The sequence below is a fragment of the Glycine soja genome, chromosome 2, assembly GCF_004193775.1.
Source record: "Glycine soja cultivar W05 chromosome 2, ASM419377v2, whole genome shotgun sequence".
Taxonomy (NCBI): domain Eukaryota; kingdom Viridiplantae; phylum Streptophyta; class Magnoliopsida; order Fabales; family Fabaceae; genus Glycine; species Glycine soja.
In genome coordinates, this window is record NC_041003.1 from 6,506,854 (window position 1) to 6,534,645 (window position 27,792).

The 27,792-nt window shown below is 32.4% G+C and overlaps 2 protein-coding genes and 1 pseudogene across 2 annotated transcripts; all 3 read right to left on the reverse strand.

The window, feature by feature from the left end:
- Positions 1–1,605: 1,605 nt before the first annotated feature.
- LOC114383812 (protein DETOXIFICATION 54-like) lies at positions 1,606–6,167 on the reverse strand. Its single transcript, XM_028343549.1, has 4 exons — positions 6,081–6,167; positions 5,755–5,844; positions 4,492–5,379; positions 1,606–2,411 (listed from the first exon to the last, which is right to left on the reverse strand). Exons 2-4 carry the CDS (start codon positions 5,809–5,811, stop codon positions 1,833–1,835), a joined length of 1,524 nt encoding a protein of 507 aa, XP_028199350.1. The 5' UTR covers positions 5,812–5,844; positions 6,081–6,167; the 3' UTR covers positions 1,606–1,832.
- Positions 6,168–17,130: 10,963 nt separating this feature from the next.
- On the reverse strand, positions 17,131–20,151 carry LOC114383818 (G-type lectin S-receptor-like serine/threonine-protein kinase At1g34300). The gene has a single exon (XM_028343554.1). The coding sequence runs from the start codon at positions 20,026–20,028 to the stop codon at positions 17,518–17,520; it is 2,511 nt and encodes an 836-aa protein (XP_028199355.1). The 5' UTR covers positions 20,029–20,151; the 3' UTR covers positions 17,131–17,517.
- A 3,803-nt stretch (positions 20,152–23,954) lies between these two features.
- On the reverse strand, positions 23,955–25,756 carry LOC114369982 (annotated as a pseudogene).
- Between the last annotated feature and the right edge of the window lie 2,036 nt (positions 25,757–27,792).

Below are 27,792 nucleotides of genomic sequence, written 5' to 3' on the forward strand. Positions count from 1 at the left end.
AAGTGCTTACAGTGCTGGTAAAATTTGAATTCATATATAATAGAACGAGTCATATTCTTAGCAATTGGGACAAACTTCATACATTGACAGTTAAAATTATAATTGAATTTTAGACATGTTACATATGTAATTAATTTGATTTTAATTTTCCATTTTAGTGTCAATGATTGTGAGTGAACCCACTTTAAAAGAAGAAAATTCAAATATTCAATATCTCTTACTTTTAGACCAATATATCATTTCATTTCTTACCACTTATCTATAATAAGAAAAATCATTTCTTATCATTTTTCTTTCCACAAAATCATTATGAAGTGCAGACCAGTATATAAATCAACTTGAATGCTACACGACTAGGATAAGAATCTTGCGTTCAACGGCCTTGTTGGTTTCGCATGTTTTTGTTAAAATTGGTGATGTGGTGCACATTATTCTTATTTTTATCACTGTTAGTGTTAGGTAAAAAAAATATTCAAATCTATTTTTTTACTATTTCTAACAAACAGGACACTACTTCACGTCAATAAAAAGTTGAAATTTTAAGATATATATATATATATATATATATATATATCTTTAATTTTGATCTCTGTTATCTTTCCACCACAATCCCACCTCATTTAAATATATCAATATCATTACCCTTTAAATTATAGTTTAGAAATTTTCAAACAGAAAAGAAAACCAAACATTCAAACCTGTTAGTATTAGTCCTATTAAAGACGAAACAGAGTTTGCTGAAAGCAAAATAACTTTCCTTAAGAAAACATTTCAGTTGCCAAACTAATAAAAGTAGGTTAATACTAAATCCACAATATCCAGATGTGTTTCAATGGGTGGTAAGTTGAACTTATAATAATTTTTTAAAACAATAAATAATTATTTTTGTAGTGAACTTGTCATAATTTTATCTAATAGTTACTTTTAAATATCCTGATCAGTTTAACTCACCATCAATCTAAACACACGAGTTATTTAACAAATCACTTACAAACACAAGTTATTTAACAAATCGTTTGTTGTTGAGTTGAACATTTGATTCAGTTAAAAAAATAAAATTTTGTTGCACTTAACTTTATAAATTAAAATACAATTAAAAGTAAGTTTAATGTAACTCAATTTTGTGAAATTGTATAATTTCAATGGAAATGAAAGCAAGAAATAACTTTGGAATAAACTTCATTCAATTCAACTGAAAAACGATTTGTCAAACAAGTAGAACCAACTCTTAATAACAGGTAAACTTCAATTTAGATCAAAGTCACGATCTAAATTGATCATGAGTCAGCAGTGTGGACTGCGGAGAATCAAATTGTTGGCGTTTAGCACAGGTCGAGTTCTGACGCGAGTTATACACGGCTTGAATAATTATCAAGTGCTGCATTGTGTGCAACAGCTTTCAGGCAAAGCTGCTTTCAGTTTAATCTCTGTCTCTTACGTCTCAGCCTTACATCTAAAATATTATCAAATGTCAGATGCCAGATTCTCACATCCAGTCACATCTCCATGCACTTGTCACTCACAACACAGCAAAAGCTACTTTTTCATCACAATACCCAAAACAAAACTTGCCCATTAGGAACACAAGAGAAGGTGAGAGAAAAGTGCTAAAATATGTAAACAATTGGTATCGAAAATGAGATTTGGATTGGAATGGTTTCCCAAGCAAATTAAATTAAATTTTTAAAAAATAAGATAAGCCCTCCTCAAAATTATCATAAAGCAACCACTCACAAGCCTCCAACCCCATTGATCCTACCCACCAAACAAAATCCCAATGTCATAAATCATAATTGGTGTCATTTCATTTCTCTAGTGTGGTGTCTTTTTTCTTAGCAAATGTCATCTTTGTTGTTCCCATTTCCATTCACCAACAACCCTTTTCTTTCTTCATCTCTCTCATTTTCCTTATTCCTAAGCCCATTGCAACTACCCATTTCAATCCTTGTGAGCTTCTCAGCCTTCAAAGCCTCAGCTTCCCAATCTGTCCTCACCAACACAACATAGAGGATTGACACAGCACATGCAACCTGGGCCGACAGAAGCCCAAACCAAAGCCCACTGAACCCAACCTTGAACCAAAATGCCAGGCCCACTGCCACCGGGGTGCCCACAAAGTAGAAAGAGCCCAGGTTTATGTGAGCCCCAATACCAGGCCGGGCCATGCCACGAAGGATCCCACAGCCCGTGGTTTGTGGGCAGTTTCCAAGCTCACACAAGCCCATAATTGGCATAACTGATGCAACCAACGCTTTGACGGGCTCATCATTGGTGAAAAGCCCAGCCCATCTTTGACCCAGAATCACAGTCCATGTCACATTGATGAAGCCTATCACAAAAGCGCATCCTAAGGCAACCACTGCTGCTAGCTTTGCCTTGTATGGTTTTCCAGCTCCAAGCTCATTCCCTACCTGCATTAATTGCATTGAAAATCTGAAACTGTTTAGTATATGTTTGAATTTCAGTTAGATAAATTTAAAAGTACTTTTACTTTTAAAATAAGTTTTTCTTTCTTTTGTTTTATACACGTTCACAATTGTATATTAAAATTCGCAGAATTACTTTTGTAACTCTAATATACAAGCATAGCCTTATTAAGTGCTTCATGGCAAATTTCATGTGGGTATAATTCAAAGTGTACATCATGCATACCAATGTTATGTGCAAGTTAACTTGTGGTGCAAACAGAAATGTACCAAGATACGTTATCAAGTACCGAACTGTTTGATGAGTCCCACCAGAAGAGTGGAGTCCAATGGCGATTTGATGGTTAAATTATTTGGTCAAATGGAAATCTATGATGGGCCTTGTATGCAAGCCTAGCAGAAATGCACTTACTTAGAAGTAATTAATTAGTTTTCAGTTTTGTCCAGTCACATTGCATGTGTGACCTAACTGGGTCCATGTACTTGACGCAATCATGCAACAAATTTTTTATACCTCAGCAAACAGAAACTAAGGGGGCTCACGTTTTAGCCCAAAAAGAAGAAAAAGATGAGACATTCAGGGTGTAAACTGTAAAGAAAAATAGCAGTACACAACCTCCACACGCGTATTTAGCATCTGATCAGATAGAGGTAGGGAAGAGACCTACGGTTGCCACTAATTTCTCATGATCTCTAACAAACCATTAAAACAGTGAGAAAGAAAAAATAAATAAAAATAAAATATGATCCAACCTACTACTACAACTATCTTCTTCTTCATCATCATCACTCCAACCTATTGTTATGGACCTTCTTTAACAAATCAATAATATTGTATTGTGAGGAAAAAAAACTTGTTATTATAATTGACCATTTATGTCCTTGCCTCAAAGGTTAAAGCTAAGCCTAGTGGTTTGTTTAGGATTGTTTTCACGACAAAAGTTAAAATGCACACATGTGGATGAAGACAATTTAATGCCTTCCAAATATGTTTTGTCAAAGAAAATGTAAAGCATCTTATATAAAGAAACATGTGTATAGCTCAATCAATACTATGTTTGAAGTGTTTAGATAAACAAAAGATAGAAATAATATGATGAAAGAATAAAAGCAAGCCAAATATTTTGGAAACAGTCATGGGTTATATATACACTTGTCTAGTATAACCAAATAAATAAATAAATATATAATCAAAATATGCCTAGTATTTACTTCCATTCTTGCAAAATAAAGCAAGTAAACAAAAAAGTAAGCTAATAAACTAGCCTATCATAGTATTTACTACCATTTATGATAGGCCAGATACATTAAATTTAAAACCAAAAAATAAATTGCAAATTTGAACTTATCCCTGCTGCCCATTCCACATAAGCCAAATTGCTAAAAGTAATGGTTCCTTTCTGCTCAAATTCTAACACCAAATCTCACAGACACAAAAAGTGAGAAAAAAAAAAAAAAACAAACCAGCCAAGCTACCTGCACTGTCTGCACACCACTCTCTAGTCCCTATCTTCTTCTGTCTCAACCAACCCAACTGGTTAAAAAGGGTAAAAAAAATGAACTATTAACCACTCAAAACTAGAATAAAAAGAAAACCCAACATGGTCAAAAAAGTTTTCTTATCCTCTTTGTGAACACTATGTTATTAAAATAGAATAATAATATTCTTACTTTCAGTTGACATCTTTCATTTCTCTTTTTTCTACTTATCACATTATATTTCCTATCTAATGTAGTTAAATTTATACACACTTAAGCCGTCATTGTATTTATAACCGTCAGATAAAAGATCAAATGGTTCAAATTTTGAGTGTTTTTAAAAAAATAAAATATGAACCATCTGACCAAATCTTCATCAGACAATTCTGAGGCTATGATTGGTTTTCCATCTTTGAGTTACTCTTAAAAACTCAGTTATGCAAACTTTAATCCAAATATAATATACATTTGGGTGAGCATGTAAAAATTTGACTAAATACCTCTCCCTAGGTTTAGGAGGAGTATCAATGAATACAAAGTGTAGTATAGTCTATAGAGAGAGAGAGAGAGAGAGAGGGAGACTCACCCTGGCAGAAACACAGCCTGCAAGTGCCATTGGGACTGTGTACATCATGCTAGTTGTCTGAATGAGAATACCAGTGGCAGCCACAGCCAGTGTTGGACGTGGCAAGTACCCAGCCAGCACAGTGACAATCTCGTACCACCACCACTCCAAACATATCATTAGGCAACTAGGCACAGCAAAACCCATCAACTGCCCCAACCCAGAACACACCACTCCCCCACCCACACCCCAACACCCCCACTTCACCACCACCTCCCTCTTCCTGCACACACACACATACCCTGCCATCAGCACCACCATGTTCAGATTAGTCATCACCGAAGCCATGGCCACCCCTGGCACCCCAAGCCCCATCACAACCACCAAAAGATAGTTCAATGGCACATGGAACAGAACAGCCACAAGGGAGCAATACATCATAGGCTTGGTCACTTTTTGTGACCTCAAAAACACCCTTAAGGGTTGAAGCAAGGTGTTTGTTAAAAGGTCTGGGAGGGAGTAGAAGCAGTAGAGTGATGCCATTCCTGTGATGGCACTGTCTTGGCCCATGAAAAGCATGATCCTTTCTAGGTTAAGCCATAGGAGGCTTATGGGGACTATTGCCATGAGGAGGATGAGGACCATGCGTTGGAGAGAGAGTGAGAGAAGGTCCCAGTTTTTGCTACCATAGGCTTGGCTGCACACAGGTTCTAGGCCTGCTGCAAGACCCACGAGAACAGAGTACCCTGTTATGTTGGTGAAGCCTATGGAAAGTGCACCACCTGCGAGCTCCAGGCTTCCAAGCCTACCCAAAAAGAGTACAGAAACCACTGCCCTCACAAATACCAACATGTTCATAGCTGTTATGGGTAGAGCCATGCCCCACAGTTCCTTCATCTCTTCCATCACCTACTTGCCAACAACAACATCACATGATTAGAACACAAATAAGAAGGGGAAAAAAAACTTACTTTTAACACAATAGTCTTTTTCTTTTTACTAGCATCAAGCTTTTAAATTGCGGCTACCGTCACAATTTTTTTGTCACGTTCTTTGATGTTGAGAAATTACAGACAAATGTGGTCTGCAGTCTATATGATCGTGTTACAGTTGCAGACACTCCAAAAAACCTTAAATGATGGGACCAAGATCGTGCGAACCGGTTTTTAAAACCTTGACTTGATTTTAGCATCATGGTAGGGTTTCTTAAAAAGAAACTACTCTTTTTTTCTCTTACAAATGCGTTTCCATAGAGAGAAGTAGCAACTAGCAACATGAGTTTACCTGAGAGGTTGTGGGGAATTTGTGGGAAAAGAAATCCCGGTCCTTGTTATCACCCATTCTTCTTGACCAATATATGTATGCGTTGTTGTTCTGCAAAAGGGTGGTGAAGAAGTTAGAAGAGAAGAAGAAAGACTACTTCTGACAACACCTATAGAGCAATAGTAGTAGTAGCTTCATATAGGGGAGAGTGAAAGAAAGAAAAGGAGATAGAAACAAAAGAGGGTCTACAATGTTTGATTATCATATCTATCTATTATCCCATGATAGAAAGCAGCAAGAATTAGAAAAGGGCGTGCTGTATGTAACAACCAAACCAACAAACCGACCTTTCTTTTCTCCTCCTTAGGATCCTTCTCTCTAAAAATTGAAAAAACAAGAAAGAAATGCCATGAGGGAAACGGAGAGGCACTTAAGTAGAGTAGCCAACCAACCAACACTGTGGTATATTATGGTTCAAATACTTGAAAAAAAATTCGGTTTTTCACTAATTACAACTTGCCAAGGATTAAAAAGAATTAAACATGACTTGTAAGGTAAATAATAATAATAATAATAATAATAAAATAACATAATAATAATCTATAACAATTGATAAAATCAACAACTGTGCCAACTAATATTCTTTTTTTAACTGTTCATGTGTAATTACAATTTGTATATTATTTTTAAAATTTACCCTTCAATTGATGGAAGGAACTCCATGAAGCCACCAAGACATAAAGAATAACTCAACTCATTTTTTATCTAAATTTTTATAAAGTAACTGCACGCCATTTTTTATTATTATTATTTTATTTATTCTTTTTTCTGTGTGACTTCCAATTAAGGAACTACATATCCAAGGGCATTATGTGGTAATTGCACCCATTTTTTCTTTATATTTTCTTTTTTCTCTCCAAACTAATCACATATTTAATTCTCATCTTCTTTCTTTCTTCTTCCACCCATTCACCTCACACTCAACCTCTTTTAACATATATGTTTCAAACTTAGACTCTAATTCCATAACAAATCTTTCCAATTTGTCATAATTTATATGTTTTCTTTTAATTGTTTATGTATGTATTTGCATTTTTTTCTAATATTTTATGTGTCATAATTTATATGTTTACACATGATTTTTTATGAGAATGAGTGTGGGTATAAGCAGGTATACTATAATACTCACCCAGTCCCGCCCCGTCCATATATTAAATATTAATATATTAAAATATGTTATTTTGTAAAAAAAAAATATTTTCTTAATTTTATGACTAATAATAACATAGAATACAATCTATCTTATATTCAATTTTATTTTATATTTTATTTAAGAATATTAAACTATTATGTATTTTTATGTATAAACTTATGAATTTGTTGATAAGTTTTTTAAGATTGATTTCAAATTGTGATTACTATTTTGTGTTATTTGGTGCTTCAATTAATAATATAAATTTGTAATGACTTGATTTTATAAAGTTTTATATTTTTAATATTTATTTATGACTTAAGTTTTAACAAATGAATGTAATGTTTGTTTGTTTTTAATATTATATTTGATCCTATATATAATAAATAAAATAAAATATTTTTTTTGTCCTAATTATAAGAAAGATAAAACTATTTTATTGTTAAATTTTTTTTATCCCTAATTTATTATGAGGTCTAATAATGATATGAACTTATTTTTCCATGAAAATAAGTGCACTTATTAAGCTATCAAAAAACAATGTTTATCATTTTATATTTAAAATATTTTAAAAATATATAATGCCATTAATATTTTATATTCTAAATCAAAACTAAATTAAATATGATTAATTGAAATTCAATTATATTTTTTCATAAGGAATGTAATATCTAAATTTGAACTGATTATTAAAAAGCTGTATAATTTTGGTTTCTAGAAATGTTTGATATAAGTCTATCACGAAAACACAAATACAAAAGAAGGTGGTTGATCATTTTCTTCTAATAATAAATGTATAGTAATACTTTTTTTAAAACACATTTTTTTATTAATTAAAATTTATTAAGAATCAAAAAATTGTGATTCTCACTCCTTATATAATGAAACTTATTTAAGATTTTTATAGTTCATAATTATTAGTTTTTAACCATAATAGATAACATGATCTTCTTCGGAAAAAAAAGATAACATGATCAAAAGAATTTATTAAAGAGCGTATTACTAGCTTTTTCGTGAACAGTGATAGGACATTTATGTGTTGATGAGGAATGTTGTTAATTATCTTAAATTTAATGGCAATTTAAATGTGTAAATAAGTCATTTGGTTTGTCAAATATCCTTATTATAAGTTGGGGAAACTCCTTTATGCATAATGAGGATCGAAGGATATACTACATAAGCAACACCACAAAATAGAAATAATGGAAGAAATTTTTTTTTACATGATTTGTCACTTCTTGACTATATCTATAGGAATATGTCAATAAATATTCATTATCTTAATTAAGATTACAAATTTTTTAGTCAATTTAAAAAAACTCTCCTCATTTTCATTTAGCGAATCCCCTCCCACTTTGGTAATATCTTCTCTCTTCACCAGGATTTCCTTTTATACACCTTGTATCCTAATTTTAAAATTGAACCAATGAACTTGTTTCTAATCTTAAAATCAAACTAATGATATCCTTTGTAAGCACTTTTTGTGTCTGAAGCCTTTACCTATATTTGATTGAGACGTCATCTTCTTCCCTAAATTTTATTTATAAAAAATGATAAAATCCAAAATCTAAATGATAAGAATAATATTCTTATCTTTATTAAAAAAAAATCTACAGATTTGAATTAAAAAATTAAAATGTTCTCTTAATAGAGGATTAACCTTAACATCTCTCTATCGCATCAAATACTTGAGCCAGATTCTGCCCTATCCTCTTTTGAATATTTAGAGGGTTCAATTTTTGTTTGTTTTCCCCGTTTCAACTAATATTTTTTCAGGCATTGAGATTTGCCTTTTTTTTATGGCTAATCTTTAGTTCGTCTACTTCTATATAGTTTTTCCATTTATGATTTTTTTACTTTTATTTTTTATTGACAAGAATTAGTTAAATAATAGAATAAGAATGTCTAAATTAAGAGATAAACCCAATAGGTATAGCTTAGTTGGTCCAAAGGACCAAAACTTATAGGAATATTTTGGAATACCATTGTGTAAAATTTAAGATTTTAATTACGGTAATGGTAAATAAAAAAAATAGAAGAGATAATCAATGAGAAGTCAAATTAACTCAAATTTATAATTTTTGATAAATTAAAATGTTATGAAGAAAGAGTATCGATAGTATTTTTGATAATGAAATAGGTACTTATCACTTTAGTTACCCTAAAAAGTCAAAGTATAGCAAAATTGAATTTAATTATTTTGAATTAATTAATTAAATAATATATAAAAGCAAAAGCGAGTGCAAATTTTTAAAAGATTAAATATTATTATATATAAACATGAGTAAAACATTCAAGTAACCCCTTAGATATAAGCACGTACCACTTAGAATTTCATAATTCAAGCATAAAGCCATCTAATACATATATATATATATATATACATATATATATATATATATATATATATATATATATATATATATATATTTAATGGTTTCCACAACTTTCTGCCCTACGCTACGCACGTAAAATTAATTATCATATCATCATTGTTTAAAAGATCAACATATATTAATGTATATCATTTGTTTAAATGAAATCCTTAGTCGTCGAAGGGGCAAGAAGTTATTCTATTCTGAACTTGTAGCTAGCAGAACATTTTCTACATGTAAAAAGTATTGTCACACTCTAACAATTTATAGTTTGACATATCATATATGTATTAGATTTACTAAATCTTTCGAGAAGTCGCTGATTCCTCCTATAGAACATATGGAGAGTCTTCGGGCATTTCATGCAGATATGCGAAACAACCCTACATGCCAATGCAAAAGCGAATTTAATTAACTTATTGGGTTGACAAGACCTTCCGTTTGTATAAACGTTTTGTGTTTAAAAATTACATATTCCTCTTGTATAGGCACACATTTATTATATTTTGGCAAAATCATTCAGCTCTTAATTACTTTCGATTGAGAATCAACTACAGAATTATTAAGTGAGGTTAATTTAGTTACATTATCTATATAATTTTTTTACGTTATTAATCAATTAAAAAACTACTATAAATATAATATTTAAAGTAATTATTATAAAATTAACGATTTTAACATATATATATATATATATATAATTAAATTATGATATAGAAAACCATTACCCTATTCTAACTAAATTCTTATAAAATTCTGTGTTTTTAACTTATAATGGTTAGAAAATAAGCGTTAAAAGACGAAGAAAAATTTGAGGAACACCCTATTGAAGAAAAGCTATCAGAATTAGATTCGCTATTAACCACAATTTAATAATGCTCTACGACATTATCTTTCATATAGCAAAAGTTTACCTTTATTGATTACGATAATCATCATGATGGATGTCTCAGATTTTCACCATAAGGTTATTAGATGTATATTTTTGGCGTGTAGGTGGGTTTAGTTTAATTTAGTTAATATTTATGCATGGAAAGATTAAAAGAACAGGATTATGAAATTATAAACTCTCCAATGCATAATTGTTTGCTTAATTTTTTTTAATTAAAATTATACCTTGAAATCAAAAGCTCATACAATCTTTGTTCAATTCCTTTTTCTTCCTTAAAAAAAAAGGATAAAGAAGGTGGCGATCTTGCAAGCGTTATATATTGTATTGTAAGAATGAAATCAGCGTCACATTTTTTTAAATAATGTAATTAATAGAGGCAGAAGATGATATTCCCACTAATTTACTAGCTGCATGTTCTTTTAAATTATAATAATAATCTTCAAACTTTTTCTCTCAGCCATGACATATTGTGAAGGATTCCAAAACAGTAGTAACTTAAGCATCAATTCGCTTACTAATGAAACTTTACTATTATTTATGTGAGTGTTTAAGCATGTTAGGTAGAGAATGGAACTTATGCTAAATAATTCCCAAAGAGCTATTGTAAAATATTGCGAACAAAGTAGATTTCAAATTACGTGCACTGAAAGAGGGAAAGACACAAGCTTTATCCTCTTTGTCGAGATCGTAAAGATGATCATAATCTTAATATCATTGATGTCCACATGCATGTAAAGAAGAAACACAGATATCGTTTCATGCTGGAGTAAGTAAATTAATAAAATGCACATACTATTAATTAATTGACTGCACATAGCGAAAGGTCGCGACCATCATGATTCTTGTCTATTTTATGTTGATGATATATATATATATATATATATATATATATATATATATATATATATATATATATATATATGTAATCTTTTCTTATCCTGAGATATAAAAACTATAAATCAGAGTTACTATTAATAATGATTAAATCACGTAGCTCTTAAAAAAAATCTAAAAAAATCATTTTAACGGTGATCTCTGATTATTTGAAATTAATGTTTGTGCATGATCATTAACTTTTTTGTTAATATTGATCTCCAAATATAATTGAGTGTTTTATATTTATAATTCTCATTTATGAGAATAGTTCTTATTTAATATTACTTTTTGTCCTTAAATATAATTTTTTTTTTTGCCTTTTATAAGATTTTTCAAGTTGTTTCTTGTATTGCTTTTATAATAAATGCTGTAAATTGAGAAGATAAATTCATTCTCTTTTTATTGAAGAAGATGATTGTAACACCCTAACAAGTCGTACCAAAAAAAGAGAAATTTAGAGATTATATAGAGGTATGAGATTGTATAATTAAAGATGACTTAAAAGAATTAATTGATACTACATGTATCAATAAGATACATTACTTTTTGGTATCTATCACATAAGAACTTCATATTTAAGCGTGTTTGACTTCTAGTGCTTATGGGATTGATGATCTTCTAGAAAATTTCCTATAAAACATGTGAGTGAAGTCAAAATATGTTAAAAAGTCTTGTGTTGATTTGTAGGATTAGTCATTGATCCGAGAAGTAAATAAAATTGATTTTTGAGGACTTGAAAAGTACCTACAAAAGGTTCTGACCAACAAGTAATGTGAGAGCCATTGAGAAGTAAAAAATCAAAGATATTACAATGATTGGTACACATTAATTAATTAATTAGAAAGTAATTAAGCAAAAATAATGACATGATGAGTCCTAATAATTTTAAGGGTCATTTTAAAAATAATAATTTTTTAACATATTTAATATTATTATTAAATTAGCAAAATTTCTTAAACAATATAAATTAATTAAAAAAAGTTTTATATTTAAAAACAAAAGTAATACAGCATCTTTATATATAAAAATGTTACTATACATTACACCAATACTTGCACCATTAATAGTATTTTTGTTTTGAAAGGACACCATTGATAACTTATAACAATAATATAATTTAATACCTCCTTTATGTATACAGAAACAAACAATGACTTAATTTTCTACTCGTCATTGTTTAACCCAATGCTGGAAAGTGATCTTTCTAAAGACTCATTTTATCATTGAAAAGTAGCTTTGACCGAATAAAGCATTGAGCATTCTTTTTTGTGCTTTGCGGTTGTTTCCATTGGAATGCACTTCGATATGTTTAAATCTAAATCAAGTTTTGAGTCATTCATTCATTATTATATATGTTTCTAAAGTCTAAACCATAAATATAAGATAAGTGTTGCATATATTTAAGTTTACTGGATTGCACTTCGTATTATATTTGCCATCAAGAATCCAGTCATTTCTGAATTTACAAAATGGTTCTCCGATATGGTTAGTTTATAATTAGTTAACCTTTTGTAACTAATTATATTGCTTTAGTTCACGAATAATAACAACTATTCCATATATATACATAAGTTAGTAGTAATAGAAGCAGTAAAAAACATGGGGATCCAAAATTTTGTAATACAATACATGAGAGAGAAAAACTATTAAATATATTTTTTATTTAATTTTCTCTTAATCTATATTTTGTTTTTATATTGCATCCAACTTTTGTATTAATTAATAAAAAATTATTTAAATAAAGTTAGTTTAGGAAATTATAATCGTATGTTGTTCATAAGGAGTGTGAATAATTAAGAAATTACAACATATGCTGATGTTTCTAAAGAGGTAACAAATAAAAAAATGCAAACATGCACTGGTATCAGTGTATCATGCTATAAATGGTCGAGGAATCCTCTTCACTATAGATTTGATAAAACATGATGATGATATGTTCAGATTTAACCGAAAATTCCGAAGGAGTGAACACCAACATGAGAATGTTTGATACCATGATAAATCGATATATCATTTGTTGGATGAATAAGGTACGAAATATTAAAGACATTTAAAAAAAAATTAAAGACATTATTCGGAGACTTGATTATGTGGTGGTGGAATTTTCTCTAACTTAAAGATAGTACGTCGTAACAGCATTTTTTTAATCGGTATAATACGTAACAGTAGTTTTTATTTTTTATTTTTATTTTTTTAGTATGAAAGAGAAAACCAACAGTACGTAACAACAGTGTAACAAGATGAGTGTGATTGTTTTACACATGAATGTAATATTTTTATGTTTGTTATAAATTTTAAAAAATTATTCTTTGGACATAACTTATTCTCATAAATCTATGTTACACATTTGTTTCATCTTTCTAGTTTTATGTAAAATGGTGAGAATATTATCATGGGAATTAAATTATTTTCATAAATAACTTCTCACTTTTCTGAAAATATAATCAAATTTATGAAATAAATTTATGTCTCCTTTTTTAATCAAGTTTATTCATTCATAAGATTTGAACTTGTGATTATTTGCTTAAAAGATGAGTTCAGAGTATTATTCAGATCAACAACTTGTTGATAAATAATTTGAAAGATAATATATTATGATTTAATAGAATTAGAACATACGTATCTTTTTAATAAAAATTTACAATAATGTAAATATTAATTTTTATTATAAATTCATAAATATTTTTTTATAACCACTTCTAGAAAATTATTTTAAATAAATCTTAGCGACCAAATTAGAGACAAAAGTCTCGGTGGCTGAGTTGTGCTTAGTAATAAAAGCAACCAAATCACTAGCAACTGAGTACTTTTTATTAGCGACTGAATATACTGCAGCGAACACAAATTTCAGTCGCTAATGGTATAACGAGTTGGATTTTTGAATCCAAATGATTTTATTTTGATTATTACAAGAATTATCTTTATTAATCATAAGCAAATCAATTCATGATATTATTTTGATTACAATTAAAAAGAATAATTTACATTATCATTAATTTAAATTTAAATAAAAAGGTAATTTATGTAATTAATTTGATTACTATTAAAAGAAGGTAATGTAAGCCGTCATTAATATAATTTGTATCAAAATTAATTCAAGTAAACAAGGTAACTTAATTTTGTAATTATTTTTTCATGAAAAATACCTAACAGAAACACGTTTTTGTTGCATAAAAACGGGGTGCGAAAAATTACATAATAGAAACGTACTTCTATTTTGGATTTTGTATGCGGAAACATGTTGTTGTTGTGTAATTTTTTCACATCCCTTTTTTATACTATAGAAACATATTTTCCTTGTTATATTTGGGGTGGAAAAAATATACAATAAAATCATGATTTCGTTAAATTTGTGTACCACAAAATCACGATTACATTATGTTGTAGGGAGTGCGAAAATTGTTTTATAACAGAATCATTATTTTGTTGTGTATTTTGTTCAATAAAATTATGATTTCGTGAAAAAGGTATGTTTGGAATAAAAAAATTTAAGCCCCTTAAAGGACCAAGAGCAATGAGAGTGGGACCAATAAAAACCCTCAAAAGAATTAAGGAGGGTTTCAGAGATACTTTTAGAAGTATAAGAAGCCCATGTGGACTAAGTCCAGTATTAAATAAAGTCCAAAATTCAAGTCATGGGCTCCAACATTGTGAAGGCCCACAGACCAAAGAAACAATTAATTGCGAGGGCCCAGTTTTCTTTCTAGCTAGTTGTGAATAGATTGGAGCACTTTCAACGAAGAAAAACAACAAAATTTTTCTCTATAGGTCGATTTGTCCACGCCACAGTTTAGGCAAATTGCTTCCTGTATCTCCATCATTGCTTCATGTATCTAATCTAGAATGTAAAATGACATTTGGGATTAACATTTCTAGAATGCAAAAGGTTACATTTCAAAATGTAATAGTTTTACATTTTAGATTAGCATTTCTCGAAGCTTAAAAAGTTACTGGAAACAATTAAACTCACACTTTAGCACGTCCATTGACAAAACAAGGATTGAGATGTTTTAAAGTACATACTGCACTTTAGAGGTAAATTATATAATTCTAACTAGGCCATTACTTCCGTGGAACAACTATCAAGATGGTCCATTATGAACCATTAATGATGGCCTTTAGATTGATCTATGATAACAACTATAGGTTGAAACTTATTTGATTGTGGATGGAAAAGGGGTGATGCAACCTGCAAAGAGGCCACAATACCTGGCGGAGCATTGGTTCAAGTGTGGTGGTAGAACAGAGAGGAAGGATAGAAAGAAGGAAACTGATAAGTGGATGTATAGTGAAGCTCATTTAGAAGGAATTAGGGAAGAATAAGGAATTGCATCAATTTTCTGCTTCTCATTATCTCAATAGCATCAACAAAATCATAACAGAAAAGGGAATCTTCTAACAACTTAGCAAAATTGAACTTGTGTAATATTACTTAATTTCCTAAGTAATGGTAGAGTAGTGTTAGGCACACTGAGACTTAGATAAAGTCCTCTTCTCACGTTGAGGTTTAGGTGACATAAAGAGAAACATAAAGAGAGAAACATAAAGAGAAAATACTTCATCCTTTATAGTTTATATTGTGAGAAACATAGAGACACTACATCCTCTCTTATGGTAATTGTATGAATTAAATCTAAATAAAAAGTTTTGAGGACTGCTGGTTGATCTGTCATTGATTTCCAATAGAAATTACAAAGAATTGTTGATAATTTGACACTAAATATTTCTTAAAAGTTCTTATAACTATTATGCTTTTTTTTTTTTGAGATAGCTATTATGCTTTTTTTTTACATAACTTTTTTTTTCTTTCTCAGCAACAGATCTTGTAAGTATATGTTGAAAATTAAAGATTCAATTCAATATATTCCTTAAATAATCTTAATTAACGGTGTTATTGAGAAAAAATTATAAGTTGGGACCGTGGTTGAATCAATCGGTCCGAACGGATTTTGATAACCTTAATTATGACATCTTTTATCTGGTTTAAAAAAAAAAACTTTCTACCGACGTTTTGGGTTTTAAACAACAGAACATGAGATTGTTTAACATCATTTTTAATTGGAGTAAAAGGGAAAGGTTGAGTAACGCTTTTAGATTAATCAGTTATTTTAGTTAATCTTAAATTGATTAACTAATTTATTGACCAATTTGCTAAGCTGTTTTGACAACTTGATTACAAGTTACTCTATGATTTGATGGTTTGCAATAGCTGGAGCCAGCTGTCAAGAGCCAAGTCCTACTTCAAGCAAACTACATATTGTTCAGTTACCAGTAACACATAAAGTAGAATTTTGCATTAGCATTTTTTTACCTTGGGGGAAGGGTATTGGAAATACCACAGTCCACAAAAATTAGAGACCATGACGCGGGTTCCTTTAAGACTTCACATGTCATGCATATAATTGACCTTTGTTTCCTAAATCATGCTGGCCGCATTGCTATGAAATTAATTACTTGGACATTGTGACAACTTGAAAGACCTTACAATTGACTAATAATGTGTATGATTGAAACAAAAAGTCACATTTTCCGTCATTCTCCCAAACTTTTTAGGTTTCTGGAAAGGAAAAAACAATAAAGTTTATTAGATGGACACCCAACAACTTAAAATGCTCACTTTTATTGGCATCCCAAATATATTATTATGTTAGACTTTTGACCCAGAAATATGCGTGACCCATGTGCAGGGTTAACGTGATTCATGAATGTGCCACTATCAATCAAAATTGTGAAATTTAACTTCTTCTTGAAAGAAAAAAAAATGTCAGAAAATATATTACAAACACTCCTCTTACAACTTTATCCATGCAAGAGGTGAAACTGATTCCGTAACTAGATACTGTGGCCAACATATATAGTACAAGGCAACTACCTTACCTCAGAATCACCCAGAGATAGCAAAACTATTATTGTGCCAACACGATCCTCTAGGCCATCTCACTATGCTGTTATAGGAATTTTGGCAGTGTTCGAAGGAACTTATATTAAACAACCAATGATGAACATTGTAAGGTAAATAAAGCGCACAAAACATTATTTGGTAAACTGAAACAATGAACGGATGAGTTTAAAACTTCTTCATCAGATGTATATACACATAAAAACAATTTCAGGAATTGAATACAAATAATTAATACAACTTTGCAATTTCTTGTTTTGAATGAGTATACAATGATCAGGGTAAAGAAAAGAAAAAGAAACTTAGTATACAATCAATATCATATTATACACGGAAGAAGAAATCTGAAATTCATAGTGATTCTACCTACCTCGAGCAGGGTTGCATTATCTGAATGATACCTATGGTCTCTTACCAAAAAAATAAAATACACGGCTTTACAGGCAAAGCTTTTTTACTTCTGCTGTTCCAGCTCTAAGTCCCAAGTGAATGTGACTTTCAATCGATTCTAATTGAAAATATGAAAAAGGAAAAAAGGAAGCAATTTCTGTCATGTGTCTGATTGTAAAAGGGACGAGGTTGCCTTCTCAGGGTTCCTTCCCAAGGTGAAGGTTGAAACAACACTAGTCTGAAATGATGATGAAGAGGAGGGACCAGCGGGTGAGACTCCAACTGTGGAGAATGCACTGGCATTGCTACTAAAGTATGTGCTGGTTCCACTAACAGCTCCTTCCATTACTGATTTTGGGGCAGGTGGCCTTTCAAGCTCTGTTACCCCTTCTAGCATTTGCAGCACTCTGCTCATCGTTGGTCTCTGAGATGGCTGCTCTTGGATGCACCAAAAGCTTGCCTGAATTGCTCTTCTTACTTGCTCCATTTCAACTTCTTGCTCAGCTAATCTTTTGTCCAAAATTCCACTTATGTTACCTTTCTCAAACTCTTCATAAGCCCAAATGGAGAACTTTTTCCTATTTGTGTCCTCTGACACATCAAAATTCCTCCTCCCACTCACAATCTCCAACAAAACCATGCCATAGCTGTAAACATCAGATTTGGATGTTATGGGAAGATTTGCAAGCCACTCGGGGGCTAAATATCCTCTGGTTCCTCTCACACTTGTCAAGGTCCGATGCCGGTGGTCCTTAGGATTAATGAGCTTTGCAAGACCAAAATCTGAGACTTTGGCAACATAGTTCTCATCCAAGAGAATATTTTCAGGTTTTATGTCACAATGGACTATGCAGTCACGGCACTCCTCATGTAGGTATGTGATGCCTCTTGCAGTGCCCAGGGCAATGTTGTATCGATACTCCCAGTTCAAAAAATTTCCCGAATGCAGTTCTGTCAGGAATAGAAAATTATCAAGAGACCCATTTTTCATGAATTCATAAACCAGAAGCCGGTGGCGCCCTTCCGAGCAGAAGCCAATAAGCCTCACCAAATTCAGATGATGAGTACTACTTATGGTGGCAACTTCCATCCTAAACTGCTTCTCACCTTGCTCAATGCCCTCAAGTTGCTTCACAGCAACAACTGTTTTGTTAACAAGAGTTCCTCTATACACAGTGCCAAATCCACCAGCTCCAAGCTTCTCCTTGAACCCCTTTGTCGCTTGTTGGAGCTCCTTGTGCGAGAACTGCACTGGGGCACCAGAAGCATACTCAAGAAGCGCATAGTGAGCAGATAACCCACCAAACCTCGTGCTGTTCCTACAACACCACATCCACAAACCACCTTCCAAGGCAATCAAACCCAAAAGGGTACCCAAAACAACCACCACCACAACCCAAGCAGGCACCCTGGACCTCTTTTCCCTCACACCCCCCATAGAGGGTGGCGGATTTGGCTCCAGTGGCGGACAAACCTTGACATAAGAAGTGCTAGGCAGCGAAGGATTATGATATGCACTAACAAAATCTTCTGATCTCATCACACACTGCCCCGTGCCATCTGACAAGGAAGTAGATGCAAAACAGGCACGTGAACCGGAAAGACAATTCCCTCTACACGCCGATATCCCCGAGAAAAATGACTGCGACGCAGCTTCAGGGGGGTAACTCAAGATAACAGCATGATCCAGTGTCAACATAGTCGCACTCCCTTGACAACTGTTGAGACTCGCCTTCCTCCTGCACCCTTTCCTACTATCATTCGGATCAACCATCTCGAAATTCTCAGACGGGCAGCCGCAAACCGGGGTTGAATCATTGTAACTACACACACCATAGTTCCCACAGTAAGCGTAAACCTCACATTGATCCAGAACAGCAGCCCATCTAGCAGTAGCAACTCCACTACCCTTAGCAGTACTATAAATCCTCAAATTTCCATCACTATCCAACTTCAACACCCGCATCACATCACTATTCCCTTCAGCATAGTCACTACTGTAAGCAACATCAATAGAAGGGCTCAAATTTGCATCAGAAAGTTGCAAGAGCCCAATTGATAACAACCCCAAAGAAGGGGAATCCAAACTCACATTCACAGAGGAGTTCAAACCCTGGGTCCAGTACACTATGCTATTGTTCCATTTCAGGGTCAAATTCCCAATTGAACTAAGACCAAAAGAGTAACTTTCAGAATTTAGAACCTTACCAACGGTGAAATTCTGAGAGGGCACAAGGGTATCAGTGGGGTGGTCAAAGCTTGACCATAGGGAGCCAGTGCTGTTTGAAATTACCAAATTGCCACTGTCCTCAAGGGTTGCTGACGAAGCACCCGCCGTGCCGGTGTCCCACACGGTGGCGCCGGAGCCGTTGAAGAGACGGAGGTGACCGGAGCGGAGGAACTGGAGGGACCCGGCGGAGTCCACGGCGGCGCCGTTGCCGGCAGACCAGACCACGGGAGCTCCGCCGGAGAAGACGATGGCGGCGATGAAGGAAGGAGGAGTGGTCGGTGGCTGAACGGAGATGAACCGGAGGGAGAAGGTGCCGCTGGGAGAAGACCACGTTTGGTTGGAAGAAGAAGCTGCGAGGGTAGAACCTGGGTCTATGGCGGTGGTGACTGTAGTGGTTGCTAAAGCAAGGGTGAGGAACAGAAATTGCGTTTTGAGGAACATGTTTTCTGATGTTTCAACTTTCAATTGTGTTGTGTGTGTTTCTGTTTGTGTGTATGTGATATAACGAACTAACCATGTTGTTGGATGCGCGTGTATGTGTGTGTTAATGATGTTTTGGTTTTGTACGTGTGGAAGAAATGTGGTTATAATGAATGGGGATGAGCATCTCTAAATAGAATTTTTTTTAATGATTTTTAAGTGAATAAATCATTTTTATCATTTATTTTTTATTAGAGTAAATTTATATGATATGAAAAGTTTTTTAAAAATAAAATTTATATCTTTTGTAAGAAATTATTTTTTAATAATGAAAAATAATATTTAGTTGACATATAATATTATTTTATTTCAACTATAATTAAATAAAAAAATAATATAAAAAATTAAAGTTTCTTATCATTAAAATAAAATTATATATAAATTTTTTATAATTTCATAGGACTATGTGGAACCACAAGAATTAAGAAACTCTATTTAAGAATTTTACATTGGAGATGGGGACTGAATGGAAGACTTTGACTTGCCCTCGCTTGGACGTTATTGGATAATTGATCAAATGATTGGAAATTATTTTTTTGGGTTTATTTTGTGCTGTTTTTGATTTTTCAACAATGGGGAAGGACTTGAATCTTCTAAAGGGTTGATTATTTTATGGGGAGGAATGGCTGCTGCTGGCCCTTCACGATTTGGAAGTGGAAAAGTTTTCAAGCTTGACCTTCAATTTCTAGTTCCCTTTTTTGGTTTGGGACTTTCATGAGAGAAAAGAAACCATTGGTGTGGTTCTATAATTGTATATAGAGATAAACTCACTTTTATTTCAAATGTTATGGTTCATTTTATTTGGAGGGAAGCAAATCTTATCGTTCATTCTCAAGATTGTATTGTAAGTTTGTAACTACCATTGGTTTGATTTTACTTTTCCATGTATCGAAACTTTGATTATCAATGATATGATATAATTCTTGGTTAAATAAAATAAGGAAATTGACTGTAGATGATAGGTTGCTGCTGAATTATCTAAAGAAAGACCTTTCCTTCAATACAGAAATACGTTCATGAGTTGTAGAGTGTTGTGAGTTGTGAGTCTATGACTTTTCATGGCTACTTTAATAACGTGTTCGGACCGGTAGAAAATAAATGTGGTATACTTTTCAATTAAGGTGAATCTTGTTTTCAGTAGTTTGAGTCATAATTTTGAATTTTTAATTTTTAATTACACCTGCTTTTAATGTTAGATTATTGAATATGCAAGGAATTGAAATTTGATAATTACTCTTAGAAATGTTGTATGCGAGGAATCGATACGATATGATTTAGCGTATACATCAACAACAATAAAGAATGATTCATATGTATAAATTTAATTAGGATACTAAAGAGTCGAATGATAAAATCTAATCCTATGTTTTCCTTAATTGAGTTCAAAACCTTTTCCATCACTTTTCATAGAATTATAGGCTTGCAACTTTTACACTATTTACTTTTATCGCAACAAACCAATGAATTTTCGATCAAACATCATGTATATAACTATTGAGCTATTTAATATTATCCAAGGAACTAAATAACTCAAGTCCCAGAGGAGATGATCTTAACTACAAATTTTGCAAATTGTGATGACAATTGATGCACTTGTCAATAGTATAACAATGTGTTGTTATGAAATTAATTACTAGGAGTCTGGGACATTGTGACAACTAGAAAGTCCTCAGAGTTTATTAATTATGTGCATGATGAAACAAGAAGTCTCACATTTTTTGTTATTCTCCCTAAGTTTTAGGTCTTGTAAAGAAAAAAAATTGAATAAAGTTTATTAAAAGGGTACCCAATCCAATAGGAACAAAAGTGCTATTATTATTAGCATCCCAAAGATAGGTTAGACTATTGACACAAAACTGCATTCCACCCATGTGGAGGAAAAATGTGATTCACAAATGGCTGTTGCTTCTTGCACTCTTTTTAATTTTTTTTTCATTTTTTAAATTGGTCATTCCAAAAGTAAAAAAGAAAGTATATTCTAGAATATAATTTTACATTTTGAATTGATCATTTGAAGAGACAAAAGGAAGTGCAGGAGGCCATAGTCTTCCCAAATGGATTCCATACCCATATCATCCTAAATCTCTATCCTACTATTTATCAAAATGATCAAATTTAAGTTGATCTTGTATACAAATGTTAGAATTGTGTTGTTAGTATTCCTTAGTAGTTGGTCCAAGTAGTGATGTGATCATATCCTTTTTATATAAAGAAAAAAACATGATTCTACGCATTTTCTCCCGGTTTCTCTCTCTAGAGCTCTTGAAAATTATTCCCCCCCCCCCCCCTTTTTTTGTCTTCTCAAGCTGTTAAACCAGTTTGGTTTAATAATATTCACCCAAGCGAGACATTCTCGTCTAGGCAACTGGAGGACTTTAGGATGAAGAAAGCTTGGGTCGCCTAGTCTACTGATTCTCGCTTGGGGAAGTCTTGGACAATGAGTACATTTGTCCAGGTGAGTCATTCTTGCCTATACGAGAAAAAAACCGACTGAATGAACCCTTATTTTTACAGATTTCATTTGCTTAAGCAACTCTGGTCTCACCTAGACAAAGAAATAAGACACTTTAAAACTCCAAATACTCAGGAATCAACTCCTCATTGCTCCAAGAATGCTTTCCACTTCTTCCACCTTTCTCCCATCATATACCAATCTTTAATCTACAAAATTTACACGAGAAAGAATTGGATAAACCTTTACATTATAACAAAACATTTAAATATATTTTAATTAATAAATAATTCAAAATTAAAGAAAGTTTCTAAGAAAAATTCTTAAAATCACAAGATAAGTGCCAACATTCAAATCACATATTACCTAAAATATGACACTTATCATACATTTTAACACATTTTCTCCCTATTGATTGTGAACTGTGTGGTATTCAGTATTTCCAATACCTTCCCCTTAGGATAAGTGCTAATGCAAAATTCTACTTTGCGCTATGGGTAACCAAACAACACGTCAATTGTGAACGTCTCCATTTCTATCGAGTTCAAATTGTGAACGTCTCCATTTCTATCGAGTTCATGTGACGATGTCAATTGTGACGATGTCAATTGTGAACGTCTCCATTTCTGTCGAGTTCAAATTCAATGTACAAGTAGGACTTGGCTCTTGGCACCTGGCCCCAGTTGTTGAAAACCAGCAAATCATGGAGGGTACATAACTTTTAATCAAGTTGTCAGATCAGGTTAGCAATTTGATCAATAAGTTAGTTAGTCAATTTAAGATTAACTAAAAGAACCAATTAATCTAAAAGAGTTGCTCTACCTTTCCCTATTATTCCAAGTAAAAATGATGTTAAAATAATCTCTTGTTCTGTTGTCAAAATCCAAAACGCATGGCCATGAAAGATTTAGTAAGACCCTGTACCTGCTTATAAAGTTTCCTAAAAAATACCGTTAGCGTCAACAAATAGCTATTAGAATTTTTTAAAATATATTTAGTGTCAAATTGTCAACAAATTTTTATATGAATTTCTATTTGGAAATCATTAATTCCACCATATAGTTTTGTATCGGCAAATAGTGATGATGCAAGTGAGAACGAAATGAAATCAATGACAGATTTATTTCTTTAGATTTAGCTCATATAATTACAATAAGAGAGGATGTAGTTTTCTATATGTTTCTGATAATCATGGTTTTAAATTACAGTTCACAATCACAATTGTGGCTGCAATATTATGGTTTTTTGAGTCACCATAACAGCATTATGGCTGCATCAATCACATTTTCCCGCAATTGTCTGCAATGTAAAGGATTTTTGACTCACCACAACCGTGACCACGACCATAACTGCAATTTAAAACCATGCTGACAATATAAAGGATGAAAAATCCCTCTTCATGTTCCTCTCTATATGCAAAAGCGGAGAATGCTTGTTAATAATGAAACGAAGAGGAAGAACAAGTTGGTGTTGGGGTTGACACAGTGGAAAGAGCACTGACATTCTTTCTCAACCATTCTTCATTTCCACTGAACGACCCTCCATTCATTGATTTTGGTGCTGGTGGCTTCTTAATCTTTGTAACACCTTCAAGCATGTGCAAGACTTTGCTTATTGCTGTCCTCTGAGATGGTTGCTCCTGAATGCACCAAAAGCTTGTTTGAATCAACATTTTTCAATTGATCCAAATTAACTTCAGGTAGTCTTTTGTCAACTATGCACATGATAATATCTTTCTCAAACTCTTCTTAAGCCAAAACTGAGAACTCTTTGTTATTGGTCTCTTCTGAGATTTCAAAGTTCCTCCTTCCACACACTATCTCTAGCAAAACAACCATAACTGTAAACATCAGATTTTGAAGTTACTGAAAGATTTGGGAGCCATTCTGGAGCTACATACCCTTTGGTTCCTCTCATATTTAACACGGTTTGGTACCTGTCATCCTTGGGAGTTATGAGCTTTACAAGGTTGAAATAGGAGAGTTTGGCCTCGAAATCCTAGTCCAAGAGAACATTTTCAGGTTTTATGTTACAATATGCAGTTATGACACTCTTCATGAATATACATGATAGTTGATACCCCCTTGCAATGTGGTGATGGGGCATGTTGAAGTCCCACATCGAATAAAAATAGTGCCGAGATAAACTATATAAGTGGGGAGTAATCCTCACCTTATAAGTTGGTTTTGTAGGATTAAGCTAAACTCATGAAAAATTCACTTTTTGACATGCAAATCCAAGTTCAATGTTGAACCGACTCTCCCAATCCAACAATGTTCCTGAATTGGTAGCAATTTCCAACTTAAATTCATATGATGAGTATTACATTTGGTAGCAATTTCCAACTTAAATTGTTTCTCTTCTAGTTCAATTCCCTGAATTTGCTTAATCACAACAATAGTTCCATTACCAAGCATTCCTCTATAAATAGAACCAAAACTCCCAGCACCAAGCTTTTCGTTAAACCCATTTGTGAGGCCTTTGAGCTCCTTATATGAGAACTGAATTGGTGCACCAGAAGCATACTCCACGAGATCATACTGACCATATAGTCCTCCAAATCTTGGAATGTTTCTGCAACACCACAAGTCCACAACCATAAACCACCCTGAAAGGCAATTGAAGTTAAAAGGGTACGAAAAACAAGCACCAGTATCATTATCCAAGCATGCTTGCTCCAATCCTTTTCCTTCCAAGGAATTGGTGATGGGTTTGGAGCCAGTGGAAGACACACCTTGACATATGTAGTGCTAGTTAGTGCTGGACTCTGATATCCACCAAATATATCTTTTGTCTTTACGTAACAGAATCTTGATCCATCTGACAAGGAAGTAGAAGCAAAACAAGAACCAGCTGAAAGACAAATTTCTCTACAAGCTGACATAGGTGTATACAACACCTCTGGGTTGATCTTGTATTAAGCAATAGAAGGGTAACTCAAGAGTCTAGTATGGTCCAATTACAACATCCCCATCTTTTCAGGACAATCCTCTAGCCTAACCTTCATCCTACACCCTTTCCTACTATTATTTGGATCAATCTTCTCAAAATTCTGAGTCCTTGTATTGCTACAAATTAAATACCATATGTTCTTCAGTATCCATGAACATCACACTGATCTTTCACAGCAGCCCATCTTATGATAGAAGTTCCACTCCCTTTATATGATGAACTATAAATCCTCAAATTCGCATCACCATCCAACTTTAACACTCTCAGAACATCATTCTTCTGCATAGTCACTGATATAAGCAAATGTGGCAGTGCTAGTGAAATTTGGATCATGAATTGATACTTAATTTCCCTCAGGCTCCAACCCCAAAACTGGCCAAGTTAAAATCCAATTGAGGGTTGACTTGCAGAAAATGAAGAGAGAAGATGTTGTTGGGGGGTGACCATGCTTGGTTTGTGTCTGAAGCATAAAGGGTTGAGCCTGGTGAGATGGCAACAACTGAAATGATGAAAAGGGTAAAGACAAAGTAGAAAAGCTTTTATTCTGAGCATTATGATTTTAGTAGTTGGCTGGTGTTTCTTGTTTTGCATGTGTAACGATGGATAGAACTGACTCTTAAATAAAGTGTTGCATGGTAGAAGGGATATGGAATGGAATATTGACGTTGAAGTTTTTTCTGATAGACATTCTTCTCTATCTTCTGTCAAGATTGAAGTTTGATTTTTGAATCTTACTTTTTCAGCTTTTGCTTTTGAATTTTGAAAGGAATTTTGAGTGAAAACTGAAAACGAATTGGTTTCTTTCTCCTAAGGTCACAAATTCAGATATTGTAAATAGGAAAGAGAGAAATTTGTCCTTTACATGAATTCACTTGAATTTTGAATATGAAGGTTTCACAAGAAAGAAAGAAAATAACAGATAGGATTGGTGAGTTGAAAAACAGAATGGCGTTCTTTGATGTACAAGTGTTCATGGGCATTTAATTATTTAGTTTGTGTTTTGTTTTACACAAATAACACATTCCGAAGCACTTTGAACGTAATTTTTTTGTGAGAGGAAGCTTTACAAAAACAAGGAATCTTTCTTTCTTTTATTTAAATCACTTTGAGGTTGACATTCCAGGAGTTCTATTTATGAGAAATTTTATAAGTTATGTTTGATTCTTATTCAAATTAGTGGTACTGAAATGTTTCATTATACGTACGCAGATTCAAGAAAAACTAGAGAAAAAAAAAGCCAGTGCTTTCCACGGTGGAAAAACTGAGTGGATTTCAATGGAAAAAAATCTCTGGCAAGTCAACGAAATCAAATTAATTAAAGTAATGATATAGATACATGTCTATATTATTATCACAAGAGTTAATCTTAAATGTTTTTTTTATAAACATGTATTTTCATTAATACTATCATGGACCACAAAGTTCTTATATTTAACCTAACTAATATTGATATATAATACTGAATATATACATAAATTGATATGAGATTATTTTAATTTAAAAATAAATTTTAAATATATAATTATGTTAAATGTGACATAAATTATTTTTTTATTTGAAAATAATTGATTTCTACGAAAAATACTTATAATTTATAATATCTTAATAATACGTTTTATTCTTTTTCTCTATTTTTTTTTTCATATTATATCACTTGATTTCTTTCTTTTCCTTTGTTAAATAATAGGGAATGGTCCCACTTTATGAAAATTCATAAAAAAATATGATTTTTTTTATACACTCATCAAACATTAGAACATACCCTTTGGTTGATCATCATTTCTATACATTGTTCAAATATCTAACCTGCCACAGTCTCACTATCCTCTACTAGACACCCTAGTTGGGCAAATATCGGAAATAAAGTCACATTCCATTGCCATCACAATCAACCAAATGGGAGAGAGGGAGAAGACCTCAACACAGAGAGTACCATTATATTCTAATAAAATTTTATTATTTTTCTTCCCTTACAATAAATAAGTTCTGTAACTTTTCTAACGGGAAGGCTTGGTTACTTCTCACATAATTTTATAGTCAAAATTTACAATACTAATTTTGGTTATGGGTTAAAGATTACGTCTATTTCTTAATTCACAAGATCATAAATTAATCTCATAGGTCACCATAGCTTAGGAGAAGAAATTTACAATGTTAATTGCTTCCGTACATTAATTTTTAGTCAATTAATTACAACGGTCAGTTTTCATTTATTTATTTATTCCTAACTGAGATCAATCTCAAGTAATAGTAATTGATGTGACAATTTATTTATCTTAAACTAACAAAGTGAGTAGTGACTTTATCTGTACTCGCATTGT